At 39.6% G+C, this 26,506-nt stretch overlaps 2 protein-coding genes across 3 annotated transcripts in view; one reads left to right on the top strand and one right to left on the bottom strand.

Annotated features, from left to right (window-relative positions):
• LOC110947979 (synapsin-3-like) overlaps positions 1-26,506 on the bottom strand; it is a 154,613-nt gene that overhangs the window by 61,318 nt on the left and 66,789 nt on the right. The gene's annotated exons all lie outside the window — the stretch shown is intronic.
• LOC110947980 (metalloproteinase inhibitor 3) lies at positions 1,491-26,482 on the top strand. Its single transcript, XM_022189339.2, has 5 exons — positions 1,491-1,810; positions 15,237-15,319; positions 17,274-17,385; positions 21,206-21,327; positions 23,750-26,482. Exons 1-5 carry the CDS (start codon positions 1,681-1,683, stop codon positions 23,945-23,947), a joined length of 645 nt encoding a protein of 214 aa, XP_022045031.1. The 5' UTR covers positions 1,491-1,680; the 3' UTR covers positions 23,948-26,482.

A 26,506-nucleotide genomic window follows, 5' to 3' on the forward strand; every position in this document is an offset into this window, starting at 1 on the left:
GGAATGGAACCAACAGTTGTCGAGCTAAAACTTTGCATAATTCTTCCTCCTCATGTTTCCAGGTGATCTATTCTAAAAGCCGTCTCTCAGTCCACCAGGTTTATTGATTTTCTAGAGCTGCTTCTCCTGACTTTAAAACACCTCAGCAACAAGCAAAACACACCAAATGTTCTGTTGTTGGCTGTAAGAGTGAACACAAGAGTCTCCATGCACTCCCAGCATCTGATGAACTAAAATATCAAAGGATTACTTTTAATACCAAAGAAAATGTCACCAAAACAAATGAAAAATCATCAGGATTAGCATGTTCTGTGGCTAATTTGGCTCTTGTTAGCATTAGCTTTGATCGTATGTCCACAGGTCAGAGCTCTGTGGAAACTGTAAACCTGAGGCACATTCAGAGATAGTGAAAGTTTAATTTGAAACCATGAAACAAGTTCTTCAGTTCAACCTAAACTCTGCTGTTGTTTACATCTGTTTACTTCTCTCCTGCTCTCTGTGCTCAAATTCACTGCATTTTAATACAGCCAAATTTTAAAAAAAAAAGCTGTATAGATTTAAATATTTTTCTGTCTTTGTTGTCAGGCAGCAGAGCGAGTATGAAATAGTGGGTTAAATGCAATCAGTTAAGACTAAAACTTAATCAGCAGTCACTTCAGAGCCCATTCTAAGCTGCCGAAAAAAGCTAAAAACTATTTACAAAAATATACTTTTGATATGGACATTATTTACAGCTTTGCTCCATTAAAAAAAAAAGTTTTAGGTGTAAATTAATACTTATTTTCTGCGGTTTCAGTTATCCGTAATTTACCAAAAACAGGAAAAAACTGTAAAAAAAAAAAACTGTAGATTTTTGTACCATTTTCTAATTATTGATATACACACTTGTCTTTTTTATATAATAGAAACTAATATTTTTTTTTTTAAAGTCACATGTTGTGAAAGAACCAATCGGTTTGCAAAAATATATATTTTTGATGTGGACGTTATTTACAATGTTGGCGAGTTTAAATGCTATAATGTAAATTTACTTTTTTCTCAGACTTTAGTCGTAATTATCCATAATTTGTCAAAAAAAAACTTGAATTTTTTACAGTGTACATACCAGAAAGGCAGATAAAGTTGGCACATTTGGAGAAATTTGTCAACAGTTAACTGAATTTGTGAAGTTTATTTGATTTATAACATATATTTAAATCATAAATATGCAATTTGCATCACATGATTGAATATTTTATGTTGTTTATAAAGAAGCAAAGGAGAAAAATAAGTCACTAGAAAACAGATCCAATCATTACTGTTATTCATAAGTAGTTTTTCTGTGCACTTTTTCTATTTGGGAACATAAGAGGAAGAAACAGGGTGAAGTCCAGCAGTTTATGTCATCCTGTCCAGATGGCATCACCGGCCTCTGATTGGACGCTGCGGCCGCGAGCTGCAGAGGTGGAAAAAGGGGGCGTGAACGTGAGCGCGCTATATGTACGGCTGTGCTCGTGTCCGGGTCCAGAGAGACGCTTCAGAGGCGAGAAGCAGCAGCAGCAGCAGAGAGCAAAGGCAGCGACAGAAACAGAAACCACTTGGACGTTACGCACTGAGTCCCACTGCCTCCACGACCAGCAGAGCCGGGTGTTCGGACTCCGTACAGTTTATCAGAGAAAGCGGGGGGAAAACTTTGGAGCGATGCAGTCGGTGTACCAGCACCTGATCAGCCTGCTGTTCGTCTTCAGCAGCCTGCAGGTTCACCAGCTGACGGAGGGCTGTTCGTGCGCTCTGACGCACCCGCAGGACGCATTCTGCAACTCCGACATAGGTAAGGACTTATGATATGGAGCCTATTACCGGCTAAAACCGTTGTATTTGTATTGTTGGGTGACATAAAGGGGCAATTTTTCAACCAGAGCAGGAATTAGGACCGACCTGCTGTCTGGAAAACACAGATAGACTGCTCTATTTCAGCCAAGTGAACCATTTCATGGAATAAATATCTTGCAGTATGACAAACTTGTGCTGCTTTACTCCAGCTAAGATGCTTAAAAAGTGATGTTTCTTACACTAATACAATAAAAGTCATGCATTTAATTCCATAGTACATCATTTTCTACCTCTGATCATCATTTTCCATCAATTCAGCCACATAAGATGTTGAGGATGGTGAATTATCGCTCTGTTTTTGCTCTTTTAATGTGTCCCCATGCAGCTTAAATCTCATGCAAACTGTTGAGATGTGACACCAGTTGAGAACTAGTTTAAAACTTCTGCTTGTTTATCTTCACACTCTGGTGTTTCTGTAATTTGACAGCCTTCTGCTCCACAAGCAGAGCTGTGGGGAGGCGGCTTGTTTTACTGCCCTGCTTATGCTTTCTCTGACTCGCCAGAATAATATGAACTCCCGGCTCCAACCTGGCCTCTGTTTTTGGAGGATTATGTGATCTGCCCTGTAGGGAAAGCAGAGCGTGTGTTGTTTTTAATGGTGGTGTTTCTGATGAGACAGCTTCTGCAGGAGGGTCCCGAACCCAACGTTGTTCCTGAGTGAAGCTCAAACATTTCATGTCTCTGCCCATTTGACCCCAAAAATGCAGAACTGTCACGAGACGCTCTAAAGCTCCTGACGCACAATCAAACAATAATCTCTCAGTCCGAACCGAGGCACTGCAGCCGTGTGTGTAGCCCATGTGTTCGCCCTAATCCCTGCTGTTGATGAATTTACTAGTTTCTGCAGCAACGCCTCTGTAAACACACACACTTTAATGGGATCACACTTACTGCCGGCCACCAGTAGAGGCTGACAGCGACGGCAGGTTCTCAGTGATGCTTTAAAATCGGATGAAAGACTGCTCAGTGTTAAATACCCAAACAAAGCCGCATGTTTCTTTCCTTTTACTTATCATTGCAATTAAGGTGCAGACAAATAAACAGCTTTATAGATGTTGCTGGGTGGCTGTGGGCAGAGCCATGCTAGCTGTTTCCCTTTATTTCCAGTCTTTCTGCTAAGCTAAGCTAACTCACTGCAGTTTTAAGCTTCAATTTTTTTTAAAAATCTGGAAAATCATGGCAAAGTTCCAACTCTAAGCAAGAAAATGAATGGGAATAAACTGCTGCCGAGTTGTGCCTTTACTTCCATTGTCAGAATAAGTGCAACTTTAACCCTCGTTTTTTTATTTTTTTGCTTCTCTCACATTTTTAACTCATTTTGCCTAATTTTTATTGCAATATGAAGTCCTGCACCCTTATGGAAACAGCACAACCATTATTAAACGTAGAAAGAACTTAAAAATATTTTTTTTTTCCCAGTATGACAAACTTATAATGCCATAAATCATAACAAAAAGCCAAACGAAAGAATTTCTTTGATTATTTATATTATAGAAAAACTATATTCGACATTTTTCACATTTTTTCAGATTCCCTCAAGTGTTTCTAATACCGGAAAAATGTGGTGATTCTTTATACTGCAGATATTTTACGACTTACATTTTAATTGTTTGTTTTCTTATCCTGTCTGCTCTGTGAATACATAGCCTGCAGTTCAGCCGAAGAGTTTCTGAATTTTTGCCATGTCACTGTTGGTCACAGCTGAGTCCCTAATAGCTTTTCTGTTACGTTGAGGATTTCAGAATTTTTTGTTTTTTACAGTATTTAGCTAAGGAAAACAGTTTATTTTTGGCAAATTTTTAATTAGAAGAATTTGGTTAAGTTTTCAGCTGGAATGGTGTGTCACAAATGAGGAGTTCAAGGATCGTTGGAAAGTCGATACTTTGTAGATTCAGTCCGTTTTAACAAATTCTGGCTGATAAATGGTGCAACTGTGGCATTTGTTTTGGGAAAAGCAACATTGCTGTTAAGCCCACCGGTGGATTTTAGAATCAGAAGGTTAGAATAATATTACAGCATTTTTAAAACCATTTCTGCTGCTCTCTAGCATGAGACAAAACAATCTTCCTCTTCCTGACTCATCTACTGCTTGCTTTATATGTTTCAACCCTGCAACAGCAAGACAAACTTGACGTTAAGGACACAGCCTGCCTTTGAAATGCCACTTCATCTTCAGTTTCCTTTTCCAATGTGTCATCATAATCGCTCTACAAGCATTTCCTTTTTCCAAAGGCTTTTCCAGAATGTGAAAACGAGGCTTCTTTGCCCAAATTTAGAGGACGCAACCAGAATGTCTCTGTGGGCGTAAATCACTTCATGTAGCTCTGACGTGGGCGGTAGCTCATGATGATGCTTTGGTGAATCCTCCGTAGCGGAGAAAATTTGCAGGTTTAGCCGAGGAGACTTTGGAGGATCCACCTTTATGAAGGGAAGCCTGTGAAACGGGATCGGGATACTGAGAACTTTGGAAGCTCCACATCCGCAGGCCTCTGGGTGCTTCCTCGGCCAAGTGACCCGGTTGGACTGAGTGAAAATGCCGCTTCCGCAAACACTCCTGCAATGCCTCTCACAGTCCTTCACATCTCCAGATAGCTCGTGGTGTTGGCGCCCGCTGAGACCTGCCAGCGTTGAATCTGGGACTGACTTCAATGGGGGCAGTGAGCAGTCGTGAGCTCCACAAATCCCATTGCCAAGGTCATGGCTTAGCTCGAGGTGTGCTTTGAATGCTTGTGGCCCCTCTTACACCCTGTCGCTCGGAGAGAAACGCTGCTGAAACACTGGTTGGATGCACTGAGAGGTCACACTGATGTTTCATTGATTAATCTGGGTCGAGTTTAATCAAAGTTTCATCTGAATTTAACCCTCTGAACTCCAAACACTGCTGGCAGGCTTGAAAGGCATGTTTTTTCTCACAAAATGCCAAAACTACACCATTTGTCAGAGCCAGAAACTGTAAAAACAGAAATATTTGTGTGATTTTAACCCCCTAAGCTTCAGTGTACCGCCGGCGGTACACCTACTAATTTGCATAGGAATTTCAAGAATGTCCGACGGCTGCAAACCCGATTATACAAACACTATACGCCGATGGAAAGCTTAGATTCTCATGAATCCGCCGGTATAAACCACTTTCAGATGCGATTACCACAGCGGGTGAGAAAAACACATTTGTCCGACAAAAACGAATATTCATCCATCCGTTCTCTATGCACGGCTTCAACGCACACAGCGCGACTCACATTTCCGGGTTCATTATTACACACACAAAAAAAAGATTCCACAAAAAACGGCCATAATCCAACCTTTTACATCCAGATGACACAAGCCAGTAAACTATTTTGTCCAAAACATGTCCTGAAGTCGGTATAAAATCCCCGAATCGGTCATTTTCAAGGAAATGCACCTTACGATGCCCATCCAATATTCCCTGTATTTTTTGTAATTTTTTTAATTTAAAAATAGAATATTCGCGATTTTTTTGTACTGAAAACGGCTGGAATTGACTGAAGCTTAAAGGGTTAAAGTTCCTGATAGTCCTTGAACTAATCATGTGACAATGCATCCTATGAGGAAAATGATCTGAATTTATTCAAGCTTAAAATCATGTTACTCATCAAAATTGCTTTATTGCATATTCTTCATTTAAAAAAATTGCCAAAAATACATCCTTTGTACAAGACAGATTCTGTAAAAAACAAAAAACTCTGCACTCCTCTGTGCAATTAAGAAGCCAAAATGACTCAGCCCAAAAAAACAGTCGCATGGAAAAAATTTGACTTTTCAACTGAACTGCAGGCCGTTTACATAGAATAGAAATGAGAAATGCATAGAAACAAATTAAAAGTGTAAGTAGTTAAAAGTAGTAAAGAAAAAAATAGTAAACAATATATAAGTAGAGCAACAATTTTTTTTTTGTATTTATAACATCTGTTCTTTACTTTTTAAAATCAGCAACATGACACCATTTATCAGAGACACTGTAAAAGAGTAACTAAATTGTCTAAACATGTTTTCTTTTAAATGCCTAAAATGCATCATTTATTAAAACCAAAAACGACATAAATAGAAAAAATACGAAAATTTGCACCTTTTTGATGGTATTTGAATGTTCCATGTGTTTGTGGTTTTCTGAGAAAAAATAACCAAATCTCAGCTTAAAATCATGATTTTTCATCAAAATCATTTTATTCTGCATGTCTTATTTGAAATATTGCCAAAAATATTTTATATGCTTTATCTAGATTCTGTAAAAAAGAAAAAATTGGACGCTTCGTGGCACAACAGTGAAACCATTAATGGCTCAGCTGCCACCAACAGTCACGTGACAAAAATTCTGGAAGTTTTCAGCTAAACTGGGTTGAACTGCAGGCCATGTTTACACAAAGTATTAAAATATCTGTAGTATGTAGAGACACCATTATTTTCATTAATTTCAGTTCTCTTTTCTTATATTTATGCTTGTTCTGTTTCCATATCAGTGCAGGATTATATTGAGGTGAAAAATGAACAAACAGTGAGTAAAAATGTAACGGAAGCAAAAGACATTAGAAACTTCTTGGAGTTCAAAGAGTTAAACTTGTGATGAAACATGAACTTCCAAAGTGTGTTTAACTAAGTTCAGATTAAGGCAATGTGCTGAGCTGCATCAGGTCACAGGTACAATATGTAGAGAACATATTCTTATTTATTAACTAACAAACCTGATCCTTCAATCCGTGTTAATTCTGTAACCGAACGTCTTTTTTTTTTCTCCCTGCGAGCTTAAACTTGTGCTTTCATCAGCCAGCCTAGTTAAAAACACAGAGACGGTGGAAAACAAAGAAGGTACGGGGCTGAAATGCTAATGCGACGAAGGAGAAACCCTGTAATTCTCACCGTCGACATCAAAGGCAGCGGGCCCGAATCTTCCCAATTTAAGACCCTCAGTGGAGTTCAAAGCTTCTTTTTTTTTTTTGGCTCTTGTTTTCTTGGCTCTGACCCATAATCACCCGCAGGCACTCCGCTGGATGAATCACAATTAGGTTAAAAGGGCTGGAAATTGGGTTATTGAAGTCTCTTTACTTGAGAAAATTGAAATATTGAAGGTGTGCGGGGAAGTTTCTCGTTGAGGCTTGGGTCATTTTTCGGTTTCGACCATTTGCTAATGAGGTGAGCGACTTTGGCCACGTCTGCAAGTTTCTACCTGAACACTGACCCGGCTGCAGAGACCCAGTTGGCTCCTATTAGGGTTGAGGGAGCCCATTCACAAGGGGGGAAATGAGCAGCGCTTGTTTTTCCAAAGCCTCCCAAAGCAAGATTAGAGGCCCGGCACTAAGCTTTGACCCTGAAATTTAATATAAGGTTCCCAAGTGCTCGGGGTTGGCAGCGGCAAACCTTTGCACGCTCGCATCGAGAAGCATTCGCCGAGGATTAGCGTGATGTGTGTTTATTCTCGGTATCGGGCCGACCTGCTGCGGATATTTCGTTGTGCACAAGAGGAGCTTTGAGTGAAATCTGGGGTTTTTGTGATTTGCTCTCCTGGTACCGTTAAATCGCGGGTCAGCAGGTGACGGGTGATAACCGGAGCAAAGCCAGGACTCTGAGTGAGACGTGCATCGTGTAAGCTCGGATCCGGAGTTTTCCCAAAAGTCAGTTAAAATGCGATGAGATGTCAAAGGGGTCTGGATTCCGTACAAGTTTGGGATGTTCCTCCCCTGAGTCAGGAGTATCAGATCTCCAGTCCAACCCTCCCTACGCTGATGACCACACAGCCTCCCAGGATGCTCCGTTTCAAACAAGAGGCCCAAACAGGGGGGAAGGACAGCGGACCAACACATGAAAAACACCGACTAATATGCCACAAACTTACAAATCTAAGACCAGAATCAGACAAAACTAGATCATCCAGGTAAAACCCAAGAACAGACATGATTTCGTTTAATATCACTGACATTTCAACAGCAGTCACACAATCATCTGTGTAATGAGTCTAAAAGAAAAGGCAGTTAAAGAGGTAAATGCAAAGCACGTTCTGAGATAGCAGCGATGCACAGTAACACCATGTGTTTGCAGATATGGCTGGCAGTTAATGTGGAGAAACGGCTTCATTGTTGAGCAGCAGGCCAACTAAAGTCTATTAAATGGCACTAATTTTAGCTTTAATATTTATCAGAGCCAGAAACTGTAAAAATTTGTTGAATTGTTGGATTTTCAACTTTCCAACGATCCTTGAACTACTCATTTATGACACATTTTTCCACCTGAGTGCTAGTGGGTTTTCAAGGCATGCTTAAGGGGGAAAAAAAAGACAAAACAACATTTATCTGTGCCAAAAACTGGAAAAACCGAGAAAAGAATTGAACTACTCATCTGTAGCTAAGCTTAAAATTGTGATATTTTTTCATCAGAATCACTTTATTCTACATGTTTGAAATAAAAATAAAAAAATCACCAAAAACGAACTATTTGCTTTAGCTAGATTTTGTAAAAAACTAAAAATTCTGCACTTCTCAACACAACTATGAAGCCATTCATGGCTCAGCTGTGACCAACGGTCATGTAGCAAAAATTGTGGGACTTTTCAGTTGAACTGCAGGCTTTGTATACACATTGAGACAAAACCATGGTATAAGATTGTAATTTTAAGTCGTAAAACATATAAAATATAACATGTAGAGTCATCATATTTTTTTTCCAGTATTGATGACACCAAAGGAAGATTGTTGTACATGTTGACTCCGTTTATTTAAAATTTTTGCCAAATAAATTCAACTTTTACTTGTATTTTTGAATCACTTATGGTAGTCTAACTTTATTCTACTGCACACAAAATACATTTCTGTGTTCTCTCTACATCTAATCATGATTGTTCTGTTTCCACAGAGGTGCAGGACTTTAAATTGCAGTGAAAATGAACAAACAGTGAATTAAAATGCAACAGGAGTAAACAAACATCCAGAAACTTTATGTGCTTCAAAGGGTTAAATGACTAGTTTGGTTGGTGAAGTTAAAATTTGTTGGTGTAGTGATGACCTTTTCTGCCAACTGAAGATGGTTCTAATTTAAAATAAGCAGCTTAACCACTGGTGTATCAGTATTTTTTCATTACAACAGTTTTGATTGTCTTTTATTGATTATATTATATTCAGAATGACAGACGAGGTGATTTTGTGTACCACAGCTTAGCAAAATGACAAAAGACAGAGCAGATTCCTTCACTTTTAAATAGATTTTTAAGCAATGAAGTGGATTCTTGCTCAATTAAAGACACTCTTTGATTTCACTACAACAACTCAAGTGTCAGAATGATTTAAATAAACAGGCTTTGTGCTTTAGAAGCTTCCTCTGCTTGCGGATTCTTTCTGCGCCGGTGTTTTCCATCCGACACGAAGCTCTACAGCAGTGATTGGGTTTCAGTGTTTATTTTTGAGCGTGGTAGTGTGTCGTCCTGAGAATTCCTCTTCCTCCCACTCGCCTCCTCGAGCTTGGGCAACTTTCTGCATCCTGAAACCGTCGTCACCCTCCCTCTCAATCCCTCACACACAAAATGAGTAACCTTATTCCCGTCATGCCCGCAGTTTGCCACAATGTACGTGGGCAGAAATAAATGTTGAACTGAATTACATGCTCACCTTAAGATTTAGCATGTCCAATTCACGCTTGCGTAATCCCCTGCTTTGGGCAAAGAGATACCGAGCGAAAAATGGATTCACTTCTTCTTTTTATATTCCTTGTCAGACCCTGGTTACCTCTCTTATCACGAAAAAAAAACCTCCCACTCTCGAAAATGTGTGTCAGATCCTCTGCAGAAGACGAATCCTCGTGCGTCACAGCTCCGGCCTGCAATTCCACTCTTAGATTTCAGTGTAGTGGAATCAGATTTTCAGTTTATTGTGTTTGATGGTTATCTACAGGAAGATCTGAAAAAGTCTAATAGTTTTTTCTCTTTTTTGAAAAGAAATACACTCAAATACAAGTAGAAGGAGGCTGAGAGAGAGTTCATAACCACAATGTACTGTGTCTTTTTCCTGATTATTTACATTATTATCCCATGTGCATTATTCCTGAAGTACTGACAGTAATAATACTTTATTTATATAGCACTGTTCCTCTCACTGTGGTGTCATTTTTCACTGTAATATCAAGTCCTGCACCTTTTTGGGAACGGTTTTCTAGTACAGAGAACTCAAAATTGTCTGCTGTGCTGTAAAACCAAGTTAAAACGCCATTAATCCCTTTAAAAAAGGGGGAAAAGAAGTTGCAGTTGGATATATTTACTCATTTATTTGGCAAAAATCAAAAAAAATCTGGATTTAAAAAATATAGTGGCTCTAAATACAGTAGATATTTTACTAATTGCTTTTTAAATTGGTCTCCATACTGGTTTCCTAGCTGCTCTGTGTAAACAGCCAAAAAGTCTGATTTTTTGTCAATTGGCTGTTTGTCACTGAGTCACTGATGGCTACATGGTTCTGCAAAGGAGAGAAGATTTTTGTTTTGTTTTGTACAGAATCTGGTTACTGCAAGCGACTTATTTTTGGTATTTTTTTTAAAGTCACACATGTAAAATAAAATGATTTTAGTTGTTTTTCCTGATAGAACCGCACCTGATTTTCCTTTTTCCTCTTTTTTTAACAGAATTTGGTAACTGCAAATGGTTTAGTTTTGGAAAACATTTAAATTAGAAGTATAAAATAAGGTGATTTTTATGAAATGTTACAAATTTAAGCTTGAATTTTGCTATTTTTCCTGATGGAACAACCTGTCACACATGAGTAGTTCAAGGACAGTCAAAGTTAAAAATCCAATGATTTTTTTTCTTTTTTTTCATTTATTTGCATTTTCAGACTGACAAATTTTGTTACTTACGGCAATTTTTTAAAAGACAACACAGCCCTCAAACCTGCACTTAAAGTTTGGGGTTCAGAGGTTAGTTTGTTGAAATGGGGAGAATATTAAGTATTAGACTCGAAAGTTTCAAGTACAAGCTCTTGAGCTAACATATTATCTATAATCTGTTGCGTAAATGAGGTTATTTAGCAAACGTCTCTCACTGTGTGTCTTTAAACATATGTTTAGTGTGAAATCGAACTACGGTACTTTGTAGGAAAAACAGCAGTGTAAGTGTCAGTAAGTGTAAACTGGTGACTAAGGCAATGAGAGCCGACATGTACAAGCAGAGGTAAAGTCAGTACAGGTGGAGTAGTTTAGAAGGCTGAATTGACGCTTTATCGACACGGTTTCCTGCTGAATCGGGGTGATGTTAGATCACATTATGAAACTGGGTTAAATAAACACTCTTAATGTCGACTTTTTGACGGGAGCTGGCGGCCCTGTGGTCGCGCGTAAATATAACTGCTGAATGCGGAAGAGGTCAGGAGGTCACTGCAGGCGAATGACAAATCCTGTGTCTCCGGAGAAGCCCAGGCCCTTCACACATTCCTCCGGGTGATGCCACCATCGCCGGCCACTTAGTAGCAGCCGTCCAACAAGAGGGCTCCTATCTGGACGCACTTCAGTCCAATCCGCTGGCCTGTGGCGCTTCAAACACCAACATTTGTTTCCCCTCGGGGCTGGTTTCAAGCTCAGGGCAGAGGAGGAAACTAGGTTTTGGGGTGATGTTTGAAAATAGCGACAGCGGTGTGTTTAACCGAGGAGAAAGTATCCTGTTCTGTTGGCACATTCCTGTGTAATTGTGCCCCGCTTCTGCTGTAATTGTAGCGTCTGTCAAACGGCATTTGGGTGCATTTAGCAGAGCTCGATCACGTAACGGCGCTCCTGGGTTCATAATGAAGCGAGCTGACAGATTAATGGATCGAATGTTCTGCAGCAGGTTATTGTGGAGGGTCAGAAAGCGGCGGGCAGGCGGGGGGTCTGGACGCTCATCCTGAAAGGACTCGGCTTTTTCTTTCTTGTGAAGCCGTCGGTGAAAGTCAGTGACAGCAGAACGCTGGCAGGTAGGGAAAAAAATCTCCAATGAGCTCCGCCGAGGAGGCAAAGAGTCACTTCACATGCAGTTTGAAAGCTTTTGCATTTTGCAGCTCCGTTGTGCTGCGTTTTGAGTGGATGGTGAAGCTGAAAAGCACCACTGGTGTTGAATGAGGCGTTCACTGAAAAAGATGGACTTCATATGAATGAAAAGTAACATGAAATTTGTTTGGATTTATATTAAAAAAAAATGTGATACCTCTTCCTAAACTACACTATAGAACTGACTTGTGGTGCTTTTACTGCCCAAATTTGATGACAAGAAAAAAGGTATAAATGTACATTTAACATAGGAACAATAGTGTAGATTTTGAAAAAGCAGTGACAGCCCTAATTCACCATGAACAGGAGTGTAAAAGGATGCAGTCTTTATTCTAACAGTTGCCAAACTTACACTATTTATCAGAGCCAGAAAATTTAAAAACAGAGAGAATTGTCAACTTCCCGACAGTCCTCAAACTACTCATCTGTGATGTGCTGTTCCATCAGAAAACCAAATTCTGTAAAAACAACTAAAAAAACTCCACTCTATTGGAAAGCATAACCAATTTTAAGCTTAAGATTGTTACGTAACTCCCATTTAAAAATCTGCCAAAATGAAACCAATTTATGTACCTAGATTCCATAAAAGAAAAATTCTGCACTCATTAGGACAAAAGTGAAGCCATTAGTGACTCTACTGTGACCAACAGTCATGTGATAAATATTCATAGATTTTTCTGATGAACTGCAGGCTGTGTTCACGCAGAGCAGATTGGGGACGAGTATTGAAACAAAATGAAAATGTAAGTAGTGAAATATCTCCAGTATGTTAAGTTATCATATTTTGGTGGTACTGGTAGCACCTTTGGGTGTAGAAATGTTTTAATGTTGACTCCAGCTTTATACATTTTTGTAAATTAAATAATCAAAGAAATTTAACTTTTTTATGACTTTTTGGCTTTGTAACTCTGTCATACTGCACAGGAGACACTTTAAAGTTATTTCTCCTTCTAGCCATGGTTGTGCTGTTTCCATAGAGGTGCAGGACTTCACATTGCAGTGAAAAATGAGCCCACAGCGAGTAAAAATATGTCTTGTTGGTTCATGTACAGGACTACTTCCATGTATGCAACTGAAACCATTGTCTAATAAAATAACTATTTTTTATACTAATACTTTCATTACTGGTCAGAAACATTCCTCAAATGCATTACATTAAAGAAAACTACACCCAGTTATTCTGTATTTCTCTTGGTATGCTGCCGTTTCTTTAAACAGTTCATACTCGCTCAAAATAGGACTTTTGGGATTATTTAAATAAACTCCAGGTTCAAATCGGGGACTTTATGTCCAAAATAAATCTGCGGTCACCACTTTTTGGGTGGCCTCGCTGGAACTGCTTCCTGTTTGAGTTGTATTTTTATGCCCAATTTCCACTTGCCCTCGAAGTAGAGACGACCCAGCAGAAGATGCCACATGCCTCATTTCTTTCTCCAGTTGAAAAAAGAATGAAAGCCCCCCCCCTTTCTGGGGGAACGTGAGCCCCCAAAGAATGTGGAAAGGAAATTCCACCGAGAGAAGATAACAAACATGGCCAGTGTTAGTTGTGTCTGCGGCCGCTGGGCTTCGGGCAGCAGGTGAACTTCAGAGGATCCGGCGCTCATGAGGGTCCCGCAGCTCCGGCTCGGCCTCATCCAGCAGCTTATTTCTACGCTCCCTGCTCCAGACCTTCCACTAAAACACGAGTGAAAGCAAACAAATCAAAGTCGCTGCTGAGCGTTTTCACCTGGCCGACGTTTACATGAGGGTCCTGCACGCGGATAAGATCTTGTTCAAGCCCTGATCCAAATATAGAGCCGTTTAACCCTCTGAACCCCAAGCAGCCTCTGGGCGTTTTTTTGTTGCTTCAGTCACTTGTGTATTCATTTTTCACTGCAATATAAAATCCTGCACCTCAATGGAGACAGAACAACCATGACTAGAAGTATTGGGAACTCAGAAATGTCTTTTGTGCAGTATAGCAAAATTATAAAGCCATAAATCAGAAAAAGAAAAAAAAGTTTAATTTCTTTGATTATTTATTTTAGACAAAAATTTAAATTACTTGAAATCATCATATAAAATATTTTTCAAAGTGTCCATAGATGTTGCTAATACTAGAAAAAATTTCAAAGAGGATTAGAATGTTGAAAATCCAAAGATTTTTTTTCTCTATTTTTGACACACTTTCTGGTTCTAATTAATGTAATTTGTGCAGTTAACATGTTCAGACAGGTATGTCTGGCTCTGATAAATAGTGTTATTTCTTTTCTTTACTTTTTTTAAATACAGGTGTTACCAATCCCGAAGAAGCATAATTCAATTCGATTCAATTCAATTTTATTTATATAGCATCAATTACAGTCAAATCGTCTCAAGACGCTTTACAGAACCCAATACCTTTTATACTTAAGATTTTTCACCCGTTTCTATACTTGTCTCCCGTCTGCTGTGCCGAGAAGTCAGTGATTTTTTGTCATGTGCCTGTTGGTTGCAGTGAAATTAGCAAAGGCTTCACTTTTGCGCTAATGAGTGCAAAATTTTTAGTTTTTTACAGAATCTGTTTGGAGGAAACTGATTATTTCTGGCAGATTTTTTAAATGAGACATGCAGAATAAAGTGATTTGACCTAAATATCAAATCTTAAGCTTGAATTCCGTTAAGTTTTCCAACAGGGTGCAACAGAATCTGGTTACTGCAAACTGTTTATTTTTTTTGCTGATTTTAACTATGTGGTATGTAAAATGGAATGGTTTTTTGTTAAATATCATGACTTTCAGCTTAGATTTGGATAATTTTGTGACATAACGGCACATCACATATGAGTAGTTCAAGAACCGTTGGAAAGTTGAAAATCCAATGACTGCTTTCGGTTTTAACAGTTTGTAGCTGTGATAAATTGTGTGATTTGTAAAAGTTAACGTGCCTTTCAAATGGGTTTGAGGAACAAAAAAATCAGTTTGGAGTCACATTTTTACTGAATATGAGCGATGAAAGAGTTAATAAAGTGATGTTCTAGTGTTTGCTGCACGTTGCTATGCGCAGCCATCTAAGAAAATCCGATCTGAGCCACAGAGCCGCGTGGTTTTATGGTTTTATAATACTTGGACGCTGCCTCTTTCACTCTTTTCCCCCTAATTTCTGTATCAAACTCCAAAGTCCCTTCAGTGTTTTTCCCTCATCGGCCCTCCTTGGCAAACAATGCAGCAATGCAGAAAATCGGATAAACGGATTAACTGCGGTGCCAACCTGGTCCTGAAATGGTATTTATCAGGGGTAATGCCTCCTACTGGTCGAGGCGATGCGGTATTTGATGGATTGGAAACGAAAGCTAAAACCTGAGTGCTAAAAGGAATGTGTTTCTTTTTTCTTCACAGTGATTCGAGCTAAAGTTGTGGGCAAGAAGCTGCTGAGAGACGGACCGTTTGGGACGATGCGCTACACAGTGAAGCAGATGAAGGTGAGAACATCGACGAACAAGACACTGAATTTATTTCATCTGCAAAAGACATGCAGAAAACTTGGTCCAACACACATTCTGTCTTTCTTACGAAGAAAAAGATAAAAAGAATGACACCAGTCTGTGGGATAAATAAGAAGCTAGAGCCAGTATGGCTAGCTTAGCTTAGCATAGAAACTGGACAAAGGGTAGAACTGCTAGCCTCATATGCAAAACCCATGAATTAACATGTCATACAAACAAGATATGACGTAATTAATTAACCTGTTTACTCCCAGATTTTTCCCTGCAAAATAAATGCATGTGTTTTACTCCTTAGACCTCCCTAACACATAGTATGTATACATTTTTTCATTTCATGTTGGTTTTGTTCGTGAAAATGTAGGTTTTATAGTCGGCAACAGTTGTCACCAGTGGGAAACCGCATAGTCTAAATTTACACAAATTCTTTTGACCTATTTACACATTTTCAAAAAAAGTGAGAATGACACTAATAAGTGTAATATATTACAACTTGGCATGGTTATAAACGTGTTCACAACTTCATAAGATACAACTTTGTAAGACTGCCCTGAATTCTTTTAACATTCATCATTTCAACTGGTTTTATCATCGTCTTCAGTTTAATCCAGCAGTTTGTTTTGCAGCAAGCCGTCATTAGCTAAAAGATGACTGTTTTCAGAGCCTAAAGACTTACTCAAGCTGACACGCTAACGATAACTTTTCTGTCCAACAGAAGACATCAGAAAAGCCTTTGGTGTTGAACAAATACAGTGTGATTTACGTTCATGCTGCTCCATTAGTTGACCAATTAGTAGGTGGAAATGTGGTCCTGAAATTGGAGCCACGTCCATCAACAAAGATGCGTCTTTAAAATATTTAGGATGTTTTCTGGCTAAATTCAGCTACATATTGTCATGACTTGGTTTTTTCAGTTCCAGTCTTTGGCCTGCTGTTGAAACTCACAGTGCCATATGACTGAATACAAACAGGATAATGCCAGTGTTTGTTGCTGTGTCTCCGCCCCTTCAGCTGCTGTGTAATAGCGGAAAAGCAGTTGAGGGATCTTAGCCTGAAAGCCCGTTCTTCACTTCCTCTATGTTCTTACATAACGCTGCATATTTCTGACAGATGCTGACATCGGCCTGCTGCTCAGACAGGAGCCAGGCCGGAGGATTAGCGGGCTTACGGGCATTACAGCTCAACCAAACTCCTCGCTCTGAGTGCAAACAATCCAACACAGTCATGCACTGCACCAGTACAATCCCAGTTTGTAACAAAAGCATTAAGTGGCCTCCCGTTGGTGGAGCGCAGCAATCATCACTGTAAGGATTATCCTCGGGCATTAGATGTGACCTCTGCACCTCCTTGGTTATTTGTTTGCACTACAGCCTGCCGGTTTGTACTGCAAACAGCGGTTTTCCTTTGGAAAGAACGCAATTCCCTCCAAAATTTCAACAAATCCTATGAGACGGATGCCTCTGGCTTTCCCAACGCTGCGTAGTTTCTGGCTCAAGCCACGGTTTGTTCTGCTTTTCTGGGAGCGACGCGTCTCAACAGGGATTTCCTGTTGTTCCCAGACAAATAAATTACTCTGGAAAAAAAAACAACACAACAGTTCTCAGAGTAAACAGTGACTTTTGGGTTCTGCATACCTGAGCTGAATGGAAGGCGCTGATGCCCACAGATCAGCAGTGACTTTGCCAAAGCGGCATCAAAGTCGGAGCAAATTACACAATGTAACCATGTTATCTGTGATTTAGTTAAGGGCAGAGCCTAATACTGCTTCTCCCCCGAGGAATTCCTCAAGAAACGTTATCTGATGAAGCCAGCGAGCGGTTTCCATGCCTCACTATTTATGTGCAGCGGTTAAGTCAGAGCTGCAGTGCCACGGTGAGGGCAACGTTTCACTTTTAGTTTATTGAATTAAACTGTTGACTTTGGTGTCTTACAGATGTACAAAGGATTCGACAAAGTCCAGCACGTGCAGCACATTTACACAGACGCCTCTGAGAGTTTGTGCGGCGTCAAGTTTGACATCAACAAGTACCAGTATCTGATCACAGGTGAGCTGACTTCAGTTTCAGGTCATAAATGCTTAAATGTTGCTTTACTGTGTGTTTGTATGCAGACCACTGGACTTGTTGTTTTGTTAACCCGCTGAAGCAGTTTGTTTTCGTTTTTAACTCACAAAATTTTGCTTTCTTTGATTATTAATCTCTTTCTAAAAATGTTGGAAAGTGGAATTAACTGCCCACAGGTGTTACCAATATTGGAAAAATGGTGGCTCTACATACTGTTAGATATTTTCTTTTATTTTACTTCCATTTCTAGCTTTTTTCATACATGCCTCTTGCTGTGTATGCACTGCCTGCAGTTCAGCCAAAAAGTGTATGAATTTTTGCGACATGACTGCAGGTCGTAGTTGAATAACTAATGCCTTCATGGGTGTGCTGAAAAGTGCAGATTTTGTTTAGTTTTTTGCAGAATTTTGTTCTAGCACAAGATCAGTTTTTGATAAATTTTGAACTGAAACATGTAGAATAAAGTTATTTCAATTAAATATCATGATTTTAAGCTTAGATTTGGTTAATTTTCCCGAAGAAAGTGAAAGTCACACATGATACATTTAAGGATCTTAGAAAAGTTAAAAAGGGACCATTTTTTTCCTGTTTTAATAGTTTCTGGATCTAATAATTTGTATAATTTTGTTGATTTAAAAAAAAAACAATACTATACCTGTCAAATTTGGGTCCAAATAGCTTGATTGATATTTACTTTATTAATCTTTAAGGGAAATTGCAGCAGTCTGCATATCACAAAAACACAATTTTATAAATATATAATTGATTTAAATATATATACACAAATATGTAGAGTAAAAAGGAATTAGAATTAGATATGATAAAAAAATTGTGCAAAATAAACTTCAGTGTGCAAACTACTTCCTGCAGTGTCTCTTAAAGCAGGCGAAGGTTAAAGCTGAACTCCATTAATTTCCTTTTTTGCATCATTAGTAATTACTCAGTCTGTGAAATGAGTTTTTTGTCATCAGGTCAAAGCCCGACTAGAAAAATCTGCCAATAAGTCTGCAGAACTCCTGAGTGCTCTAAACTATAAACAGCTTTCTCAACCAAGTTACACAACATGACTCTCAAAACAGAATCCATTTCCACCAGCGAGCTGCTGAAAATGTTCTCGTTAGCGTTCTGCTGCCAGCATAAGCTTGTTCCCTCTCAGAGGCTCTTTCAGTCTCACAAGCTTGTTTGGCCCGACGCTCCCCCCACCTCCCCGGCTCCCCCCAAGGACTTATTCATTTGTCCTGTGACACAAACTTTCCCACTATTTATAACCTCCCGTTTGCCACTGTGCAGGACTCAAAGCAGGGGCCGTTCTTTTTGTTGTTGTTTTTTTTTTATTTCTGTGCGCCAATTTCCCCCTTTAGCTCATAAGGCCAGAAACAGCAGATTTTTCTCTCCTTCTCACAACTTGTAATTAACAGGCAGCAGGAAGCGACTGGCGTTTTCCAGCGGGAGCATTTTATGACTTGCTATTTCCAACAGAGGTGCAGTTTACTTTGGACCCTGCAGCGCTCGGTGTGTATAACTGTCGCTAAGTCCCGACCTGTAAATACTGTAAGTGCAGGCCAACGAGGCGCCGTTGCCAGGCAGCGGCGGCTATGTTTACCCGGTTCTGGGTGCGAGTGACATCACCAGCGTCTTTCGCTGCTCTCAGGGCGTCTATAATAAGTTGGAGGCCGCAGTTTAAACGCACAAGAGGCCCGGTTGATTCTCTTTGATCGAGCCTCGAGTGCTGCGGGCCCTGATTAGTATTTTAGGAGCATGTCACACACTCAACACCATGTAATAAGCCCGCCAGCGACTTCAGTAATCTGGGAGGGAGGCAGGCCGGGCAGGAGGTTCACGGGGGGTCAAAGAAGTGCATATTTGTGAGCTGACAGATTCCCACATGGTGACAACACCGTGAAGGAGACGCGCGGTGACAAATTGTGATGTTCGGGCCGCTGGGCTGCACCTGTCTCAGGAACCGGGGAGCTGCAAACGGTCCAGAGCTAAAAATAGACGTCTGCTGACCTTTGGGTATTCAGAAATAGGGGTGTTGGTTTAATACGGGCTTACTGTATGAGATTGTCTTACCGAAGATAAACAAGCCGGAGCCGTATTACACGGGGAAGATTATTAAATTAGACAAATGATGAAATAGCATGTGTGCACTCGTGGCATAAAGTTGCTCTTTTGCAAAGTTAGATACCAGCAGTTAACTGTGATCAAGTGACTGCAAATTACATTAAAGTGAATGAAGTTATTAGATTCTTTGAGACATTTCGATTTGTATAGATGCCATTCGGGACTTGATGAATGTATCGACTATTTAAGATTAGTCAGTCAATCCAAACATCTAACTTTATTCCCAGAAACGGAAAATTTCATTTAAGTTTGATTTATTTTGACAAGCTGTATGTCACTGTATGATGAAGCTCAGTACAAAATGCAAGTGAAAGTTTGTATATTAAAGTGCATAAATCCAACATGATTAAAAAACATGAAAATAGGGGGCTTATTATGCAAGTTAGGACTGCATCTCCAAAGGAAATCCAAGTTTCTAACAAACAACTTTTGTCCTTATTATGTATTTTTTTTCCCTCTGACTTTGGTAGTAGCTTAATTTTAAGTTTCAGCTGGTATTTTTATCTCATGTATAGGTAATGTTTTGAATGATTTTGCAGTTATAGTTCAATAGAGAGCAACAGCTTGTAAATGGCTCTGCTGGTTAACATGTGGTCCTATTCAGCTGCATTTCTGTCACTATGTCAAACTACATTTGTTGTCAGACAGCAGGAACAGAAATGGTATTTGGTCATATTAAAATGGTACATACGTGAGCACAGAGAGCAGGAGAGAAGCTAACAGATGCTGCATTGAAGCACGTTTACTGCTGTCAAACTGGTTGAGCGGGCGACCCACAAACAGAGGTTATCGTTCCCGATGCTGCATTCAGGGGTTCGAGTCTGACCCACAGCCATTTGCTGGATTTTTCCCCATTTCCCCTACTCTTCTGCCCATGTTTCCTGTCTTTTGCTCTCTCTGTCCAACAGAATGAACACTAAAAAGGGCCAAAAAACTAAACTTAAAAAAAATACTAATTGTCTTAGCGTTTCCACAGAATCCTGACCAGTACATGATCCAAGCTAATGATAACAGTAGCTAATTTAGCTGCACAAAACACAAACATTAAGGTTGTTGTTCTTGTGACCCTGCCATCAAAAATGAAATAATCCACTAGATCTTCTGTTCCTCAGATGCTGGGAGTGCGTTCACTCTTGCAGCCAACAGCAAGCAGTGAACACAAGTGAACACATTCAATGCTAGCATTAGAGTTAGCAGATGCAGCTCTAGAAAGCAAACAAGCCTGCTGAATTGTGAGCAAGGAGCAGCAGTGAAGGCATTATTATACAAATTCTGACCTCGATGACTTTTGGTTGGTCATTTTGAACGTAGCAGTTTGTTGCGGAATGGCACAAGTAGACATGTCCAAGTTTATAACAAACACAAAAAAAATGGATTTTCACCAGCAAGTATAAAGTCAGTAAAGCCATTATTGTTATTATCGTCACGCAAAGATTTCAAGAAAACAATGAAATGCAGGGCTACTACCTATTGTCCTTGTGCATACTACAACACCATGTCTGAAAAGCCACGCACTCCAGAGCCAATATTTCATGGAGACAGACACTGTTTTAGTCTTGATACACAGTCAAAACTATGAGGAAAAAGTTCCACTGCAGATCTTCAAGTGGCACTTCAGAAATGTCTTTCCAAACACAAACACAGCTCACGGATTCTCTTCGTTTTTTCCTGTCTGCAGGTCGAGTGTACGACGGCAAGGTTTACACGGGGCTGTGCAACTTCAACGAGCGGTGGGAGCGTCTGTCGCTGGCCCAGAAGAAAGGCATCAACCATCGCTACCAGCTGGGCTGCAACTGCAGGGTGAGTGAGGACAGACTGCCTCTGGCCGACAAGGACAAGAAAGATGGCAGGAGGAGGATCAAGAGGATTTTTTGCAAAAAACTCAACGCGAAACTGCTGCTCGACCAGTAGGGGGGAAGGAAATCTGTTATTGTTCATGGTGTGTGAAGGGTCAAATCAGTTCAGGCTGTTTAACTGCTCCAAGCCAGCAAATGGAGATGTTATTTTTATTAGAAGTGAAATATGAACTCCTTTTTAGACTCTAATTTCCACTATTATACATCACGGATGTTCAGCGGAGACAGAGACGGAGAAAAAACTAGTTTTACTACCATCACTGGGAATTATTAAGTAACAAATCTGGAATTGGCTCAAGTTTTCATTCCCAGTTTCATGTGACTTGATCATGTAGCCTGCCGCTGTGCAGCTGCTGACCTGCCTCATAAACGTCCTACTGTACAGCAGTGTCCTGGACATCTGCTAACACACTCAGCCCCTATCAGTATAAGTGGATTAGCAGAGAGACAAATTTGTTCCCAATGCGGGCCAGAGCCTGTAAACTGTGGTCGGAGTGAACGTGGCAGCAGCCCAGAGGCATCCGGAGAGGCCCATCGATCAAGCGAGGCTTCAGAACGAGAGCCGGTGAGCGCAGGCAGGCATAAACATCATCACACGTATTAAACACACTCCGCATTCCTGCACAAACGATGATTTACTGCACTGAGAGGCAGTGAGCGTGTTGCACCAGTTAGAAAACTATTCTCCACAGATCATTGAAACCACTCAAACCAGGAAGCCACATCGAACGTCTCTGAAACGTGGAGGACACACTCAAAAAAAGAAATAAAAAAACAGCCAAAAATGGGAAGTGTGCCCTCTAATGTGCTAATTGAATTTGTCGGCGCATTCAGATCCAGATAAGTGCAGCTCGTTGCAGCCGATGAGTCACTAGAACGCAGCGTTTCCGTTCATCACCTCTCTGGTTTGTGTGAATCTTCCTGCCGTATATTCATGCGTGAAGCTGCTTTTTGTGACAGCACCTGGAGTAGTGACGCACGAGGGGCTGAGTGAGATTTTAACCCAATTCTTGAGGAACTACACAAACTTCACGGCTTCAGGAAGGCGGCTGAAGCTCATTGAACGTTGCACAGAATGCCAGCTTAATGGTTTTGTGCTTGAGTGTTGAAAAACCTTTTATTTTTCCCCTTACACCTGATCTATTAATGTGCTGAAAAGCAGTAGAGCGAAGATTTAAGTGCACATTTTGGATGTTTCACTAAGTGCATGTTCCCTCCTTAACTATTTCAATCATCGCTTTCTTTAATGATTCCATTTTTTTCATATGATAATTATCATTCAGCTAATTCCACTTTGGCCTAGTTGCACAAACTTCTGCACTGTAGACTCACTGTTGTAAAAGTTTCTGATGATGTTAGAAAAGAAGAGCAGCAAATCTTAAACCCTCTGCACTCCAAGCAGTTTCTGGGCGATTTTTTTCTTTTGCTCCTGTCCCATTTTTACTCACTGTAGGCTCATTTTGAACTGCAATATGAAGTCCTGCACCTCTATAAAGAGAGCACAACTGTTGTTAAAAGTAAATGGAACTTAGCAATGTCTTTTGTGCAGAATAAATCAGTTGCAGTGCCATAAATCATACAAAATTGAAGAGGTAAACATTGCCTGCAGTTCATCTGAAATGTCCCTGAATTTTTGTAAAGTCACAGTTAGTTGCAGCTTAGTCGCAAATAACTTTGCACAAATGAGCTCAGAATTTTTCATTTTTTACGGAATCTGGTTAAATCAGATGGATTATTTTTGGCAAAATAAGATTTTTTTTCAGAATCTGTAAAATGAATCATGTAGAATAAGGTGAATTCTATTAAATATGAAGATTTTAAGCTCAGATTTAGTTAGTTTTCCTGATGAAAACACACCTCACAAATGAGCAGTTCAAGAACCATCGGGAAGATGAAAATCTGGCCATTTTTCTTAGTTTTTACAGTTTTGGGCTCTGATAAATTGTGTCATTTTGACAATTTTTTCAAGACAACATATATTTCAAACCTGCCAGCAGGTTTTTGGATTCAGAGGGTTAAGTAGCATTAAAGGAATGTCTTCATATTTCAAATTATGCTTATTTGCTTTCTTGCTGAGATTTACAAAAGAAAATTGATGCCACTCTCATACCTGTAGGCTAAACATGACATTACTCTAGCAAATGGAAGCATGGAGCTCCATCAAAAACAAAAATGACCAAATAGGAGGATTTTATTACCATTCTCCTCCAGACATGACAGTGGTATCAAACTTGTATTCTAATCCTCACCAAAAAAGCCGTTTTTTCCCAAACATAAAAACAGTGAGTCTACAGTAGGTCTTGCCAGCACATAGTTTGGTTTCCTGCTTCATGGCTACATCCTTAGTGTCGCTTCTGTCTCTGTAGATTAAGCCCTGCCACTACCTGCCCTGCTTCGTCACCTCAAAGAACGAGTGCCTATGGACGGACATGCTGTCCCACTTCGGCTACCCCGGCTACCAGTCCCGGCACTACGCCTGCATCCAGCAGAAGGAGGGCTACTGCAGCTGGTACCGAGGCATGACCGCCCGCGATAAAACCACCATCAACGCCACCGACCCCTGAGCCCACCCTGAACCCGAAAACCACCTCCCCTGACTCCGTCCCTCCATCCCCGATCACTTTTTAGAGTATTACAGGACTCTTCGAAGCTCGCTGGCCTGGGTGAGCGCCCACTTTGTCAAAACAAACAAAAAAAGGGGGCAAAAAAAAGAGAAAATCCATTACAGTGCCTGTTCGTAGCACTTCTGATAGAAAACAATACCTTTTTTTGTTGTTGTACAGATCACCCTGTAAATCTATGATGTTTTTCTCACGAAACAATCAGTCCACCGAACTGTCTCTTTAAGGTTCAGTGGTGTTAAAGAGGTGGCAAAGACACAAAAGGCCAATAAGAAGTGTAAGACTTTGATCAACCTCTGCTGGGATTTTCAACTAATCTTCATAAATTCAAGATTTTAGACAGTATTGTGGTAATTTTTCGGCAATCAAGAACTCTGAAAACTATAATTCTTAAAGAATAAGATGAAATAAAATCAGTAGAACAACAACATGATGTAAATTAGAGATCTGAAGTACAGAAAGCAGCCAGTAATCTTCATTTCGTGCCAACATATAAGGTATGATCTCTGAAATTTACAGCTCTTATTAGGCTTCTGAAAACGGTATTGTTTCACAGTGAAGTACACATCGATTATGTTCAGTTTCTACTGTAACATGTGTCTTTATGATGGTAGATTCTCTGCTTCCCTGAGCGTTTGTAGCGCAACTCATTTTGCAGTTGCGCCACAAACAGCCAGTCCTGTCCGTTGTGCACTGATAAAAACAAACAAAAAGAAATGGAATGCAGTGCCGACGCAGGGAAGAGCTTGCAGAGAAAGTGATATTTTATTTTTGCTGTATATAACATAAGCTACAGAAGTCAACTCAGCTGAAACCTCTGTAATACATTTATTTATATGTTTATTGGATTACACAGTAACCGTGTTATATATGTGCCGAATAGTTTATATATATATATATATATATATAAACAGGCCAAAACTACATTGTGAAAACCAGCGCAGCATGTTTAAACCGTCCAGAATGAAGGACCAGCATCTGCAAGTTCAATATTTTATGGTACTTTTTTTTCTTTTTCTTTTTTTTGCTTGATCCCCGACTGGTACCAATAATCCAATAAAAGTGCAGTACAAGCAGAGGTTTCAGAGAGATATGAGATATTTTGTAAGTGTATATTCAATCTTTTGTATTTAACTATTTGAAATGGACATTATATATATAAATGAAAGTAACAATGTTGTCACTAAATTCATTCTTCTTCACCTGTTCTCATCGAGGGTTTTTCTCTTATTTCCCTTCAGTTCATTCCATTAACGGACACAGACTCGCCTCAAACGGAGAAACAGCCTCTTTGTTGCTTATTCTAAAATAGTATAGAAAACTGCTGCTTTGACCAAGTTAGTTTTCAAAGACGAACGGGGAATAAAGACTGAAAATTTGTAGTTAAACGCGATAAAGTCGCATAAAACGTACTAAAAATAGAGAGGTTTTTTTGGACTGACAGAGTTACTGCAGCAGTATTTGTGAACTTCCATGAAACTGGAACAGCTTTGAAGAGATTAATAACGGTAAATATTATTTACCGTGGAAGGCTGCAGCTTGTTTTGCGCTAAAATCGTCAGTGGTTAAAAGCTGTTATATTAGCAAACGGAAAAGCATCCATTGTACTACATTCATTTGATTTGCATTGATTGGGATTCCAAATATACAGTCACCATTTCTAAAAATAAACATAAGAATAGAAATAAAATCTTAACATAGTTAATTTTTAACTGCTTAAAAGTGAGATTATTATCGTAAGAAGTGTTTAAAACAGTTGGGAAATATGCTTGTTTGATTAGATAAGAAAATTGTTACAATTCGTGTCTAAAATTAAACCTTAAGGCAACTTTCAATTAGCTTAGCTTACAGTGGCATACCAGGAAACAGATTTATGGCAATAAAATCTGCCTGCCAGTGTGTCGTACACTTACAAACCATCATACTGTACAAATATTTATGAGTAACAACAATGAATGTATTACATACATGAGATCTTGCAGTTTTTACGCTGACTTGAATTTTATTCCTTTACTTCCAAGGTGACAAAAATTCAGTATTTTCCCATTTTGGTGAAAATTTTTTTTCCCACCAGCTAAAGTGAGATTAAATCAGATTCGACTGAACCTGTCAACACCAGCTTGTCAATACTAAAAATACACAAAAATCCAACAAAAAACGCAAACCAACTTTCCAAAACATCCCATTTCTGTCTCTACACGTGACATTGAGGCTGTTCCTCCAGCTGTGGCGTTTCTGCGTCATTATTTCTGTGGTTCATGTTCGTGTAAATATACTGTCTGCTTAACACAGAAACAGTCAAGTTTGATCCTTTCAGAGAAAAAGAAAAATCCAATCAAGGAAGCTGTGTACAGTCTGTGTTTAAACACTGATTCCTGAGCTGTGTGGGTGGGGGGTGTTTCCTTGTAGGGGTTATAGAAATGTTTGACTTAATTTCTGTGTTTTATATTTTTATAATAAAGATTTAATGAAAAATGGGCCACAGGTGGTCTCTGGTGATCT

Source organism: Acanthochromis polyacanthus, chromosome 1 (assembly GCF_021347895.1).
Source record: "Acanthochromis polyacanthus isolate Apoly-LR-REF ecotype Palm Island chromosome 1, KAUST_Apoly_ChrSc, whole genome shotgun sequence".
In the NCBI taxonomy this organism is placed as follows: Eukaryota; Metazoa; Chordata; class Actinopteri; family Pomacentridae; genus Acanthochromis; species Acanthochromis polyacanthus.

Excerpts from the sequence above, each read along its gene's own strand:
- LOC110947980 (XM_022189339.2), top strand. The coding sequence starts at position 1,681 with ATGCAGTCGGTGTACCAGCACCTGATCAGCCTGCTGTTCGTCTTCAGC. Across the intron at positions 15,320-17,273 it reads ACACAGTGAAGCAGATGAAG|ATGTACAAAGGATTCGACAA; the intron begins GTGAGAACATCG and ends GGTGTCTTACAG. Across the intron at positions 17,386-21,205 it reads GTACCAGTATCTGATCACAG|GTCGAGTGTACGACGGCAAG; the intron begins GTGAGCTGACTT and ends TCCTGTCTGCAG.